Source organism: Anomaloglossus baeobatrachus, chromosome 8 (assembly GCF_048569485.1).
Source record: "Anomaloglossus baeobatrachus isolate aAnoBae1 chromosome 8, aAnoBae1.hap1, whole genome shotgun sequence".
Classification (NCBI taxonomy): Eukaryota; Metazoa; Chordata; class Amphibia; order Anura; family Aromobatidae; genus Anomaloglossus; species Anomaloglossus baeobatrachus.
In genome coordinates this window covers 233,348,431-233,362,124 of record NC_134360.1, presented here as the reverse complement: position 1 = coordinate 233,362,124, position 13,694 = coordinate 233,348,431, and the positions used below count along the sequence as shown (strand labels likewise).

General features: G+C 47.1%; 1 protein-coding gene across 1 annotated transcript in view; it reads left to right on the top strand.

The window, feature by feature from the left end:
• Window positions 1-6,850: 6,850 nt before the first annotated feature.
• The window catches only part of ROR1 (receptor tyrosine kinase like orphan receptor 1), a 282,946-nt gene continuing 276,102 nt past the window's right edge, over window positions 6,851-13,694 (top strand). Inside the window, exon 1 of the mRNA XM_075320352.1 lies at window positions 6,851-7,146. Coding sequence (XP_075176467.1) covers window positions 7,053-7,146 — 94 coding nt within the window. The 5' untranslated portion in view covers window positions 6,851-7,052. The remainder of the gene's footprint in view (window positions 7,147-13,694) is intronic.

Sequence of the window (13,694 nt, the reverse complement as noted above, 5' to 3'; positions counted from 1 at the left end):
CACACTATATACTGCACACTATATACTGCACACTATATACTGCACACACTATATACTGCACACACTATATACTGCACACACACTATATACTGCACACACTATATACTACACACACTATATACTGCACACTATATACTGCACACACTATATACTGCACACACTATATACTGCACACACTATATACTGCACACACTATATACTGCACACTATATACTGCACACACTATATACCGCACACTATATACTGCACACTATATACTGCACACTATATACTGCACACTATATACTGCACACACTATATACTGCACACACTATATACTGCACACACACTATATACTGCACACACTATATACTACACACACTATATACCGTACACACTATATACCGCACACACTATATACCGCACACACTACATACCGCACACTACATACTGCACACACTATATACTGCACACACTGTATACTGCACACACTGTATACTGCACACACTATATACTGCACACACTACATACTGCACACACTATATACTGCACACACTACATACTGCACACACTATATACTGCACACACTATATACTGCACACACTATATACTGCACACACTGTATACTGCACACACTGTATACTGCACACACTATATACTGCACACACTATATACTGCACACACTATATACTGCACACACTGTATACTGCACACACTGTATACTGCACACACTATATACTGCACACACTATATACTGCACACACTGTATACTGCACACACTATATACTGCACACACTATATACTGCACACACTATATACTGCACACACTATATACTGCACACACTATATACTGCACACACTATATACTGCACACACTATATACTTCACACACTGTATACTGCACACACTATATACTGCGCACACTAAACGTCACAGTCTTAGCATCATTATAGTAATACTTATATAAAGCGTCCGTCCATTTATTTGTCTACATCTCTCAATAACCTGTCTATCTGTCTAATTGAATTTCATCCATCTCAATCTATCTTCTATCTCTCCAATCATCCATCTATATACACTACAGTTCAAAAGTTTGGGGTCACTTACATATTTCCTTATTTTGAAAGAAAAGCAGAATTTTTTTCAATGAAGCTAATATTAAATTATACAGAAATCCCCTCTATACATTGTTAATCTGGTAAATAACTATTCTAGCTGCAAACGTCTGTTTTTTAATGCAATATCTACATAGATATATACAGGCCCATTTCCAACAACCACCACTCCAGTGTTGTAATGGTACATTGTGTTTGCTAACTGTGTTAGAAGGCTAATGGATGTTTAGAAATCCCTTGAAAACCCTTGTGCAGGTATGTTAGCACAGCTGAAAACAGTTTTGCTGATTAGAGAAGCTATAAAACTGGCCTTCCTTTGAGCTAGTTGAGAATCTGGAGCATTACATTTGTTGGTTCCATTAAACTCTCAAAATGGCCAGAAAAAGAGAACTTTTCATGTCAAACTCGACAGTCTATTATTGTTCTTAGAAATTAAGGATATTCCTTGCGAGAAATAGCCAGAAAACTGAATATTCCCTACACCGGTGTGTACTACTCCCTTCAGAGGAGAGCACAAACAGGCTGTAACCAGAGTAGAAAGAGGAGTGGGAGGCCGCGCTGCACAACTGAGCAACAAGACACGTACATTAGAGTCTCTAGTGTGAGAAATCGATGCCTCACAGGTCCTCAACTGGCAGCTTCATTAAATAGTAACCACAAAACGCCAGTGTAAACCTCTACAGTGAAGAGGCGACTCCGGGATGCCGGCTTTCAGGGCAGAGTGGCAAAGAAAAAGCCATATCTGAGACTGGCTAATAAAAGGAAAAGATTAATATGGGCAAAAGAACACAGACATTGGACAGAGGAAGACTGGAAAAAAGTGTTATGGACAGACAAATCGAAGTTTGAGGTGTTTGGATCACACAGAAGAACATTTGTGAGACGCAGAACAACTGAAAAGATGCTGGAAGTGTGCCTGACGCCATCTGTCAAGCATGGTGGAGGTAATGTGATAGTCTGGGGTTGCTTTGGTGCTGGTAAAGTGGGAGATTTGTACAAGGTAAAAGGGATTTTGAATAAGGAAGGCTATCACTCAATTTTTTCAACGCCATACCTTGTGGACAGCGCCAATTTCATCTACAACAGGACAATGACCCAAAGCACACCTCCAAATTATGCATGAACTATTTAGGGAAGAAGCAGCAGCTGGTATCTATCTGTAATGGAGTGGCCAGCCCAGTCACCAGACCTCAACCCTATAGAGCTGTTGTGGGAGCAGCTTGACTGTATGGTACCAAAAAGTGCCCATCAAGCCAATCCAACTTGTGGGAGGGGGGAAGCATGGGGGAAAATATCTCCAGATTACCTCCGCAAATTAACAGCCAGAATGCCAAAGGTCTGCAAAGCTGGAATTGCTGCAAAGGAGCATCCTGTGCCGAAAGCAAAGTGTGAAGAGAAAATTATTATTTCAAGTAAAAATCATTATTTCTAACCTCGTCACTGTCTGGACGATATTCTCTATTCATTATGCAAATCATTTGATAAATAAAAGTAGGATTTTTCATGGAAAAGACAAAATTGTCTGGATGACCCCAAACTTTTGAACTGTAGTGTATCTGTTTCCATCCATTCATATATTATAATGCACTGGTGGACACAGACAGAAGAGGCCCCTGCATGATCATTATATGGGCCCTGCAGCCCAATAGCTCCTCATAATGCACAATTCCTCCTGCTGTGGAGGTGGATGTGGCCCCCAACCTCTCGGGCCCCTGTGGAGCTGCACCAATGATATGTCCGCCCCTGGTATGAAGTGAAGCACAGATTCTGCCTTTTGTAACAATGGCTATGTGTATAGACCACTGGCCGCATGGTCCACTGCCTGAGCCACATAGAGGTCACAGGGATCAGCAAATAGTGGACTGTGTATATAATGGCTTGTCCACATAATACCTCCATATAGTGCCCAGATAAAAGGTGTAATCTAAAGAAATACTCAATACAATCTGCTGAGTATCTGATACTGTTTGTTGAGGAGTGTATCTAAAACTTATCTGCTGAACTGGTGTATCTAAGCTTTTCATGTGCGATTCTATCTACATTGCTGGTGCATCCACAGCCAGTGCAATCTGTTGTGTGGTTACATAGGACACACTGGTGGACAGAGACAGAAAAGGGCCCTCTGCAAGAACAGAATATGGGCCCTTTAGAGCCCAAGAGCTCATGAAAATGCAAAATCACACTTGCTTTGGAGGTGTCAGTGGCCCCCTCACCTCTTGGGTCCCTTTGTGGCTGCACCGATTCCACCATTGATATGCCCTTCCCCTGATTAGGACACATCATTCCCTGCCAATCTATTAGGTCCCAATGATCATACCCCCGATCACACACTTGTTGCCCAAATTTATATAAAAAAAAAGTGCCTAAGATGTATCTACATTTGCCTTATTTAAAGGGGATCTTGCAGATTTCACAATCTAAATTGCATAAATACGTAAACAGACCTCTTGGGCTTGATGAGGCTGGTGTACAAACATTGAAAAAACTATGCAGGAATGACTGCAAAATCCTTTTTTGGAAAGTTTTACCCTCCGATAATAAAGTAAACCTTCCAGCTGGAATCATAAAGTGTCCATTTTAATATCCACATTATAAAGCCATTCAGTCATGGATTTACACAGTAAGTACACTAGTCTCATCAGGTCTATGAGGATCTATTCAATAATGTATACAGTGTATATTGTAAAATATGGTGACAGATTCTCTTGAATGACTGGCGGTATTATTTAGGCACCTTACATCATTTTTTTGTATGTTGTATTATTTGACATATTATACCAGTAATTTCTCAAATATTACTGCAGGGGAATTCCAGCAAAATAAATCCACTTCTCAGAAACCCCTTGGTGTAGGGGAATTTATTCTATACTTTGTGTCCTCTATGTCTTGAAAATCTTCTTTGGATGACAGAAAACAGTTTTCCTTCCTTATTGTTGGTGCTCTTGTCTTGAGATGCCCTGATGATATGGAACTTCTCTGGAGGATTGTTACTGAAGCTAATTGTAAGGTTGTATAATAAGTCCCAGCACAAAAATAACAATGTTATCAGTCTTGTAGGTAGAAATCAAAGCCAAGAGTGAGAAATCAAGCTGTGAAGCCGCATGCAAATTAGCCTAGAAGTACATTGGGGCGTGTCTAAGCACTAAGCATGTATGGGCCCCCAATGTGGGTGCAGACTAATTTACATGTGTGTTCACTGCTTGATTTCTCAGCTGTGACATGTCTGTACACTTTAAGATAGGAATAATTTGCAATGTTGCGTTAGGAGTGAGGACCTGTTCCGCCGTATCACAAGTTTCAGTAGTAAAATCATCCTGACAGATTCCCTTTAAGGCTTGCAAAACCCCGGATAGGAAAACGCTGCTGTTTGGTACAACAAAAGTGGGTTAGATTAAAAAAAAACAAAAAACTGTCCAAGTGACATTTAACCTTAAAGGGGCTTTCCAGGATGTAGCGCCGGCCTCCCTGCAGGGACACCGACTTACTTACAGCCCCAGCCGGGTTGCATCTTCCCCCGCACTCCCCCAGCCATCCATGTGTGCTGCTGCCTACTTCCACTCCCAGGGTGTGTGCACGCAGCTCAGGTCTCCCGGAAGTGCGCTTAGGGCACACGCGTGCACACTGACCCTCCTCTAAAGCTGCGACACTATGTATTTAAGGCACCCCCCCATTAGAGGAGGTGCATGTGCCATGTTTAATTTATTCAGTATACCAGTCTGCTACCTAGCTAGTTGTCAGGTCCTGAGCTCCTGTCCCGTTATCCCTGTGTTAGTCACCTGTAGCTGCCTTCCCATAATATCTGTCCCTGCCTTGTCCACCATTCCTGTCCGAACCCGCCTGCCTGTGTGCTTCAGTAATCCCACCTGACTCTGCTTGCATCTGTGTCCATACCCAAGTCCGTCTGCTGTCCTCGGGGTCAGCTGCCACAGTCCCCAGTCACTGCCCTGGGAGTAGTACCTGGTGTCTGCCTCGCCGTGGGCGCTTAGCTAAGCCACCCCCACTAAGGGTAAGCCTAAGCCCCCCCTGTGGTCCAAAGGGTCCACTAATCCTGCTCGCTGCCCTTACACTGGCCATAACTTTGTTTGTTTTGTGTGCTGTACTGATAAAGGTAATGTATATGTAATCACCCATAAATTCTTAGTGCCGATCTTCCCCCACGTTGTCGGTCACTTGACCACCCCACACACTGATTTTCTAGCTTCCTGTGACGTCCCGTCTACAGAGCATTTCCTTCTCTTCCATTTTGGCTTGTTAATGTGACATTACAGTTGATGTCACCCCTACAGGCGCATGCGGATTGCGTGAAAGGATAGAGAATCAGAGCTGAGAAGCCAGCTCTAATCTTATGCAGCTGCACCGAGGAGGAGGGATGGTATAAGGTTAGAAAAGTGATGACCATGCCGTGTCAGGGTTTGGGGTTGCTGGAATAGCTACATTCAAAGAAAATAGCCCGCGGCAGGGACATGGGGGAAAAGGGTGAACACTAGACATGTGCAAAATGATTTGTACGCACGTTGCCCCTCTGCATAATATCCTCCTGGTATATGTCCTCCTCCTGGTATATATGTCCCATTCTAGGCCCTTCCTGGTATGTATGTCCCCAGCCTGGTTTATTGTCCCCTTCCTAGCATACTACTGTATGTCTTCCTCCTGTTATAAATGTCCCCATCCTGGGACCCTCTTGATATACAGTATATGTCCCCATCCTGGTTTATTTGTCCACATCCTGGTATATATATCCCATCCTGGGCCTCACCTGTTATATACCAGAATGTGCCCAGGACGGGGTTATATATATGTCCCCATTCTGGTTTTGTCACCTTCCTGATATATATGTCCTCCTTCTGGTATATATGTCCCCTTCCAGGGCCCCTCCTGGTGTATATAAATCCCCCTCCTGGGCACATTCTGGTATAATGTAGGACTCTAATCCTCTGTTGCCACCCGACAAGAGTACTACAACCGTCCTCCTACCCATAAGTCTGACGCAATACCATCGTTATGATGTAAACATGATGCCACACTGGGTCTACTTAATCAGACGAGGATGCAGGTAGGATGAGGTTTGTATCACTTTACTGATGTGGCCGCTGGGCCAAGATCCTGCAAACGATTTTTATCATCCCTAGTAAAGGACAGTATATAAAAAAAACAAAAAAACACAATTTGAGGAGCATTATACATTTATTTAGAATACCAAAATGGATTTTTTGAAAAATGGTTTTAGGCATGGAAAGCCCCTTTAAAGGTATGTGCCCATAATCAGGGTAATGTGGCGTTATGAACGCAACGTATTCTCACTACGAGAAAAATTGGATAGGAAATCAGCGTTAAAAAGAAGCACGGTGGGCAGGAGATTTCTATAAATCACGTCCACTGTGCTTGGCCTCTACAATGCAGCGTTTTGGATGCAGCGAAAATACGCGGTGTCCAAAACGCCACTAATCCGTATATCGTGTGCACGGGCTCTAAGCAGGTATCTCACTTCCAGATTCCCATAGCACTGAACAGTTACAGACCTGTGAAATGTTACAGTTTCCTTTCCTTGTTGATTGTTTCCATTTCCCACGATTGTTACATTTGTTATTTATTTACATAACACTTGTTTATCGTGCGCCGCTGTCATTAGCGGTTGTGGCCGCCAGGTGGCGCTGCGCGCACTGCTCCTCTCCGGGCTCGGCGCTGTCTGCCCTGCAGAGAGTTTGGAAAGTGACAAGTGAAGGGGGGCTGAGAAAGTTTAGGCAGCGGAGGCAGCGGAGGCAGCGGAGGCAGCGGAGGCAGCGGAGGCAGCGAGCAGAGCAGCTCCGACCTCTCACAGCCTCCGGAAAGGAGCACGATCTCCCTACATCAGCAGAGAGGAGCTGCCCCCGGAGCTGTGCACACTGCCCTCACCCGACAGGGGGCATCCCAGGGGCAACAGGGACCCGGAGCCAGGCTCTGCCAGGATTTCTAGCAGGGATGTACCCGGGCAGGCAGCGGCGGGGATGCGCCTGGTGCTCACTACTGGTCATTGTGCTGCTGGACATTGGCATGGGGAGACACTGGACACAAGGTAAGAGCTGCACCCCTAATTACTGCAGAGAGGAGGGGGGGGACCACTGTGATGCCAGGGTCTGGGGTAAAGATGGCACTCCAGCCTGTGTCTGCAAATCTCCATACAAGGGGTCAGTATATGATAAAGCATGGATGGGGGTCTGGCTGGTCAGTTACATGGTTGGCACAGTCCTCTATAGTGGGTGCTGGCTGGTCAGTGACATGGAGGGCACAGTCCTGTATAGAGGGGACTGGCTGGTCACTGACATGGAGGGCACAGTCCTGTATAGAGGGGGCTGGCTGGTCAGTGACATGGAGGGCACAGTCCTGTATAGAGGGGACTGGCTGGTCACTGACATGGAGGGCACAGTCCTGTATAGAGGGGGCTGGCTGGTCAGTGACATGGAGGGCACAGTCCTGTATAGAGGGGACTGGCTGGTCACTGACATGGAGGGCACAGTCCTGTATAGAGGGGACTGGCTGGTCACTCACATGGAGGGCACAGTCCTGTATAGAGGGGACTGGCTGGTCACTGACATGGAGGGCACAGTCCTGTATAGAGGGGGATGGCTGGTCACTGACATGGAGGGCACAGTCCTGTATAGAGGGGACTGGCTGGTCACTGACATGGAGGGCACAGTCCTGTATAGTGGGTGCTGGCTGGTCACTGACATGGAGGGCACAGTCCTGTATAGAGGGGACTGGCTGGTCACTGACATGGAGGGCACAGTCCTGTATAGAGGGGACTGGCTTGTCACTGACATGGAGGGCACAGTCCTGTATAGAGGGGACTGGCTGGTCACTGACATGGAGGGCACAGTCCTGTATAGAGGGGACTGGCTGGTCACTGACATGGAGGGCACAGTCCTGTATAGAGGGGACTGGCTTGTCACTGACATGGAGGGCACAGTCCTGTATAGAGGGTACTGGCTGGTCACTGACATGGAGGGCACAGTCCTGTATAGAGGGGACTGGCTGGTCACTGACATGGAGGGCACAGTCCTGTATAGAGGGGGCTGGCTGGTCACTGACATGGAGGGCACAGTCCTGTATAGAGGGGGCTGGCTGGTCACTGACATGGAGGGCACAGTCCTGTATAGAGGGGACTGGCTGGTCACTGACATGGAGGGCATAGTCCTGTATAGAGGGGACTGGCTGGTCACTGACATGGAGGGCACAGTCCTGTATAGAGGGGGCTGGCTGGTCACTGACATGGAGGGCACAGTCCTGTATAGAGGGGACTGGCTGGTCACTGACATGGAGGGCACAGTCCTGTATAGAGGGGACTGGCTGGTCACTGACATGGAGGGCACAGTCCTGTATAGAGGGGGCTGGCTGGTCACTGACATGGAGGGCACAGTCCTGTATAGTGGGGGCTGGCTGGTCACTGACATGGAGGGCACAGTCCTGTATAGTGGGTGCTGGCTGGTCACTGACATGGAGGGCACAGTCCTGTATAGAGGGGACTGGCTGGTCACTGACATGGAGGGCACAGTCCTGTATAGAGGGTACTGGCTGGTCACTCACATGGAGGGCACAGTCCTGTATAGAGGGGACTGGCTGGTCACTGACATGGAGGGCACAGTCCTGTATAGAGGGGACTGGCTGGTCACTCACATGGAGGGCACAGTCCTGTATAGAGGGGGCTGGGTGGTCACTCATATGGATGGAGGGCACAGTCCTGTATAGAGGGGGCTGGCTGGTCACTCATTTGTAGGGCACAGTCCTGTATAGAGGGGGCTGGCTGGTCACTAACACGGAGCGCACAGTCCTCTATAGTGGGTGCTGGCTTACCACTCACATGGTTGGCACAGTTCTGTATAGAGGGGGCTGGCTAGTCACTCATATGGAGGGCACAGTCCTGTATAAAGGGGGCTATAATGCCAGGTTCTGGGGTAAAGATGGCACTTCAGCCTGTGTCTACAAATCGCCCTACAAGGGGTCAGTCATATGATAAACCATGGATGGGGGTCTGGCTGCTCACTCATATGCAGGGCAGAGTCCTGTGCAGAGGGGGCTGGCTAGTAGCTCACATGGAGGCTACTGTCCTGTATAAAGAAGGCTGGCTGGTCACTCACATGGAGGCTAATGTCCTGTATAAAGGAGGCTGGCTGGTCACTCACATGGAGGTCACAGTCCTGTATAAAGGAGGCTGGCTGGTCACTCACATGGAGGCTAATGTCCTGTATAAAGGAGGCTGGCTGGTCACTCACATGGAGGTCACAGTCCTGTATAAAGGAGGCTGCTGGTCACTCACATGGAGGTCACAGTCCTGTACAGGGGTGGGGGGGGGGGGGGGCGCTTGTGATTGGACTTCACATATCAATAACCCTATAGTAAAGGGGACAGTTATCATTGGGTATATGGGGTCAGAATAGGAGTCGGCGGGGGAAGGGTCACTCATACAGAAATGTATAATCCTATATTAAAGGGGCAGTCATATGATGGGACACGTGGAGGGTCACTCACATAGAGAATTATAGTAAAGGGGGCAGTTGTGATTGGACATAAGGGGTCAGAAGTGGAATGTTCTGGGGGCAGTCATATGATGGGACACATGGAGGGTCACTAAGTAAAGAGGGCAGTTGTGATTGGACACATGGGGTCAAAAGTGGACTGTTCTGCAGAGGCTGGGGGCAGTCATATGATGGACATGGGGGGGGGGGGTCACTCAAATACCAATGCATTTAATCCTATAGTCATGATTAGGCATATTGGGTCATTCATATTGATAATAAGACTTATTCATCTGATAGGAAATGTAAGGGTAATCACCTACAGAGGACTGTTCTATAGTAAAGGGGTCGCTCATATAATAGGGGACGTGGGGGGTCGATCACTTATAGAAACATAAAATCCTATTGTATTTATTTCAGTTACATCGTATGATATCAAATGTTCTATATTATTGGGCATCTAGGAGTTAATCATGTATAGCTGTGGACTGTCCTTTATTTATTTGGTTGTTCCTGAGATAATTGTGTGCGTTGGAGGGGATTAAATCCAGTCCTGTAAATTTAGGGGATAATTCAGAGGATTGTGCATATCAGGCATTAATCACATATAAAAATGATCAGCGCTATCATAAAGGGGTCTAATGATAGGAAATGTATGTGTGGGGGGGCTACTCACATATAGGAGTATTGCTGGCGGCCACTCACATATAGGAGTATTGCTGGCGGCCACTCACATATAGGAGTATTGCTGGTAGCCACTCACATATAGGAGTATTGGAAGTGGCCACTCACATATAGGAGTATTGCTGGCGGCCACTCACATATAGGAGTATTGCTGGCGGCCACTCACATATAGGAGTATTGCTGGCGGCCACTCACATATAGGAGTATTGCTTGCGGCCACTCACATATAGGAATATTGGAGGTGGCCACTCACATATAGGAGTATTGGAGGTGGCCACTCACATATAGGAGTATTGCTGGCGGCCACTCACATATAGGAGTATTGCTTGTGGCCACTCACATATAGGAGTATTGCTGGCGACCACTCACATGTAGGAGTATTGGAGGTGGCCACTCACCCATAGGAGTATTGCTGGTGGCAACTCACATATAGAAGTAATCGAGGTGGCCACTCACCTATAGGAGTATTGCTGGTGACCACTCACATATAGGAGTATTGGAGGTGACCACTCACATATAGGAGTATTGGAGGTGACCACTCACATATAGGAGTATTGCTGGTGACCACTCACATATAGGAGTATTGGAGGTGACCACTCACATGTAGGAGTATTGGAGGTGGCCACTCACCTATAGGAGTATTGCTGGTCACCACTCACATATAGGAGTATTGCTGGCGGCCACTCACATATAGGAGTATTGCTGGCGGCCACTCACATATAGGAGTATTGCTTGCGGCCACTCACATATAGAAATATTGGAGGTGGCCACTCACATATAGGAGTATTGGAGGTGGCCACTCACATATAGGAGTATTGCTGGCGGCCACTCACATATAGGAGTATTGCTTGTGGCCACTCACATATAGGAGTATTGCTGGCGACCACTCACATGTAGGAGTATTGGAGGTGGCCACTCACCCATAGGAGTATTGCTGGTGGCAACTCACATATAGAAGTAATCGAGGTGGCCACTCACCTATAGGAGTATTGCTGGTGACCACTCACATATAGGAGTATTGGAGGTGACCACTCACATATAGGAGTATTGGAGGTGACCACTCACATATAGGAGTATTGCTGGTGACCACTCACATATAGGAGTATTGGAGGTGACCACTCACATATAGGAGTATTGCTGGTAGCCACTCACATATAGGAGTATTGGAAGTGGCCACTCACATATAGGAGTATTGTTGGTGGCCACTCACATATAGGAGTATTGCTGGCGGCCAATCACATATAGGAGTATTGTTGGTGGCCACTCACATATAGGGGTATTGCTGGCGGCCACTCACATATAGGAGTATTGCTGGTGGCCACTCACATATAGGAGTATTGGAAGTGGCCACTCACATATAGGAGTATTGCTGGCGGCCACTCACATATAGGAGTATTGCTGGCGGCCAATCACATATAGGAGTATTGCTGGCGGCCACTCACATATAGGAGTATTGGAAGTGGCCACTCACATATAGGAGTATTGCTGGCGGCCACTCACATATAGGAGTATTGCTGGCGGCCAATCACATATAGGAGTATTGCTGGCGGCCACTCACATATAGGAGTATTGTTGGTGGCCACTCACATATAGGAGTATTGCTGGCGGCCACTCACATATAGGAGTATTGGAAGTGGCCACTCACATATAGGAGTATTGCTGGCGGCCACTCACATATAGGAGTATTGCTGGCGGCCAATCACATATAGGAGTATTGCTGGCGGCCACTCACATATAGGAGTATTGTTGGTGGCCACTCACATATAGGAGTATTGCTGGCGGCCACTCACATATAGGAGTATTGCTGGCGGCCAATCACATATAGGAGTATTGCTGGCGGCCACTCACATATAGGAGTATTGCTGGTGGCCATTCACATATAGGAGTATTGCTGGCGGCCACTCACATATAGGAGTATTGCTGGTGGCCACTCACATATAGGAGTATTGCTGGCGGCCACTCACATATAGGAGTATTGCTGGTGGCCACTCACATATAGGAGTATTGCTGGCGGCCACTCACATGTAGGATTGGGCAATGTGTGTGATGAAACGTTAATGTGTTACGTCTTGATCATATAGACGCCGCGGGCCTCGATATACATTGATTTAGCGATGAAAATGTCTGTGTAATTGCTGTAATCGTTCCACAAGGTGTCGTGTCATTTATATATCCAGCGTTAAGGACAAGTTTGCAGTTTTGGGTGAGGTTAGAATCTTGGCTGAAGAGCTTACAATCTAGAGGCTGATGACTGGGACTGCGGCTGTCGGTCCAGTGCTGGCAGTGATGGAGACTGGTGTCTTTCTGTTAGAGACTCTGTATGTCCTGTATCCGCAGGGACGTGTGTGACATTTATTGTATCTGTCATGCTGTGTATGTGTTCATTAATATGTTGCATTCCGTATGATACATAAGTAACAATGTTGTGGCTGATATCCAAACCACTGAAAACAAATGCAGGAGACATTCTGACCGCCATGCTTTATGACCGCCATGTTTTCTGACCGCCATGCTTTGTGACCGTCATGTTTTCTGACCGCCATGTTTTCTGACCGCCATGTTTTCTGACCGCCATGTTTTCTGACCGCCATGTTTTCTGATCGCCATGTTTTCTGATCGCCATGTTTTCTGACCGCCATGTTTTCTGACCGCCATGTTTTCTGACCGCCATGTTTTCTGACCGCCATGTTTTCTGACCGCCATGTTTTCTGACCGCCATGTTTTGTGACTGCCATGTGTTCTGACTGCCATGTTTTCTGACCACCATGTTTTCTGACCGCCATGTTTTTTGACCGCCATGTTTTCTGACCGCTATGTTTTCTGACCGCCATGTTTTTTGACTGCCATGTTTTCTGACCGCCATGATTTTTTGACTGCCATGATTTTTGACTGCCATGATTTTTGACTGCCATGTTTTCTGACCGCCATGTTTTCTGACCGCCATGTTTTCTGACCGCCATGTTTTCTGACCGCCATGTTTTCTGACTGCCATGTTTTCTGGCCACTTTCTTCTCTCCCATCCGTCTGCTGCAGGTTCTTTGTTATTTTTTTTATCGCACATGATGACAGACACAGCGTCCCTTTGTCCTGGGGGTCCGGGAGGTACAAGCCCCCAGACGCCTCCTTACAGCAGCAGATATTTAGAATGGTCCATGTGCTTTTCATCTGCTCCAGTCTGAACAGTGGTGACAGAGACGGATCGAGGTGCGGGGATCCTGCGCAGGACGGTGTCAGCAGGAACATGGCAGATAACCCTTCAGGGACGCAGGATGGTTAATGAGGAGGTGCCGAGGGTCACACCATTGTAAGGTCTAGTTAATGGGGCTGGCATAGATCTGGGGAAAAGCTAATAGGAAGATCTCCGACATTTCTTCTGGCCCTACAGGGGGTAAAGTGGCACAAAGAGCCTTTATGACCCGAGCTGTGT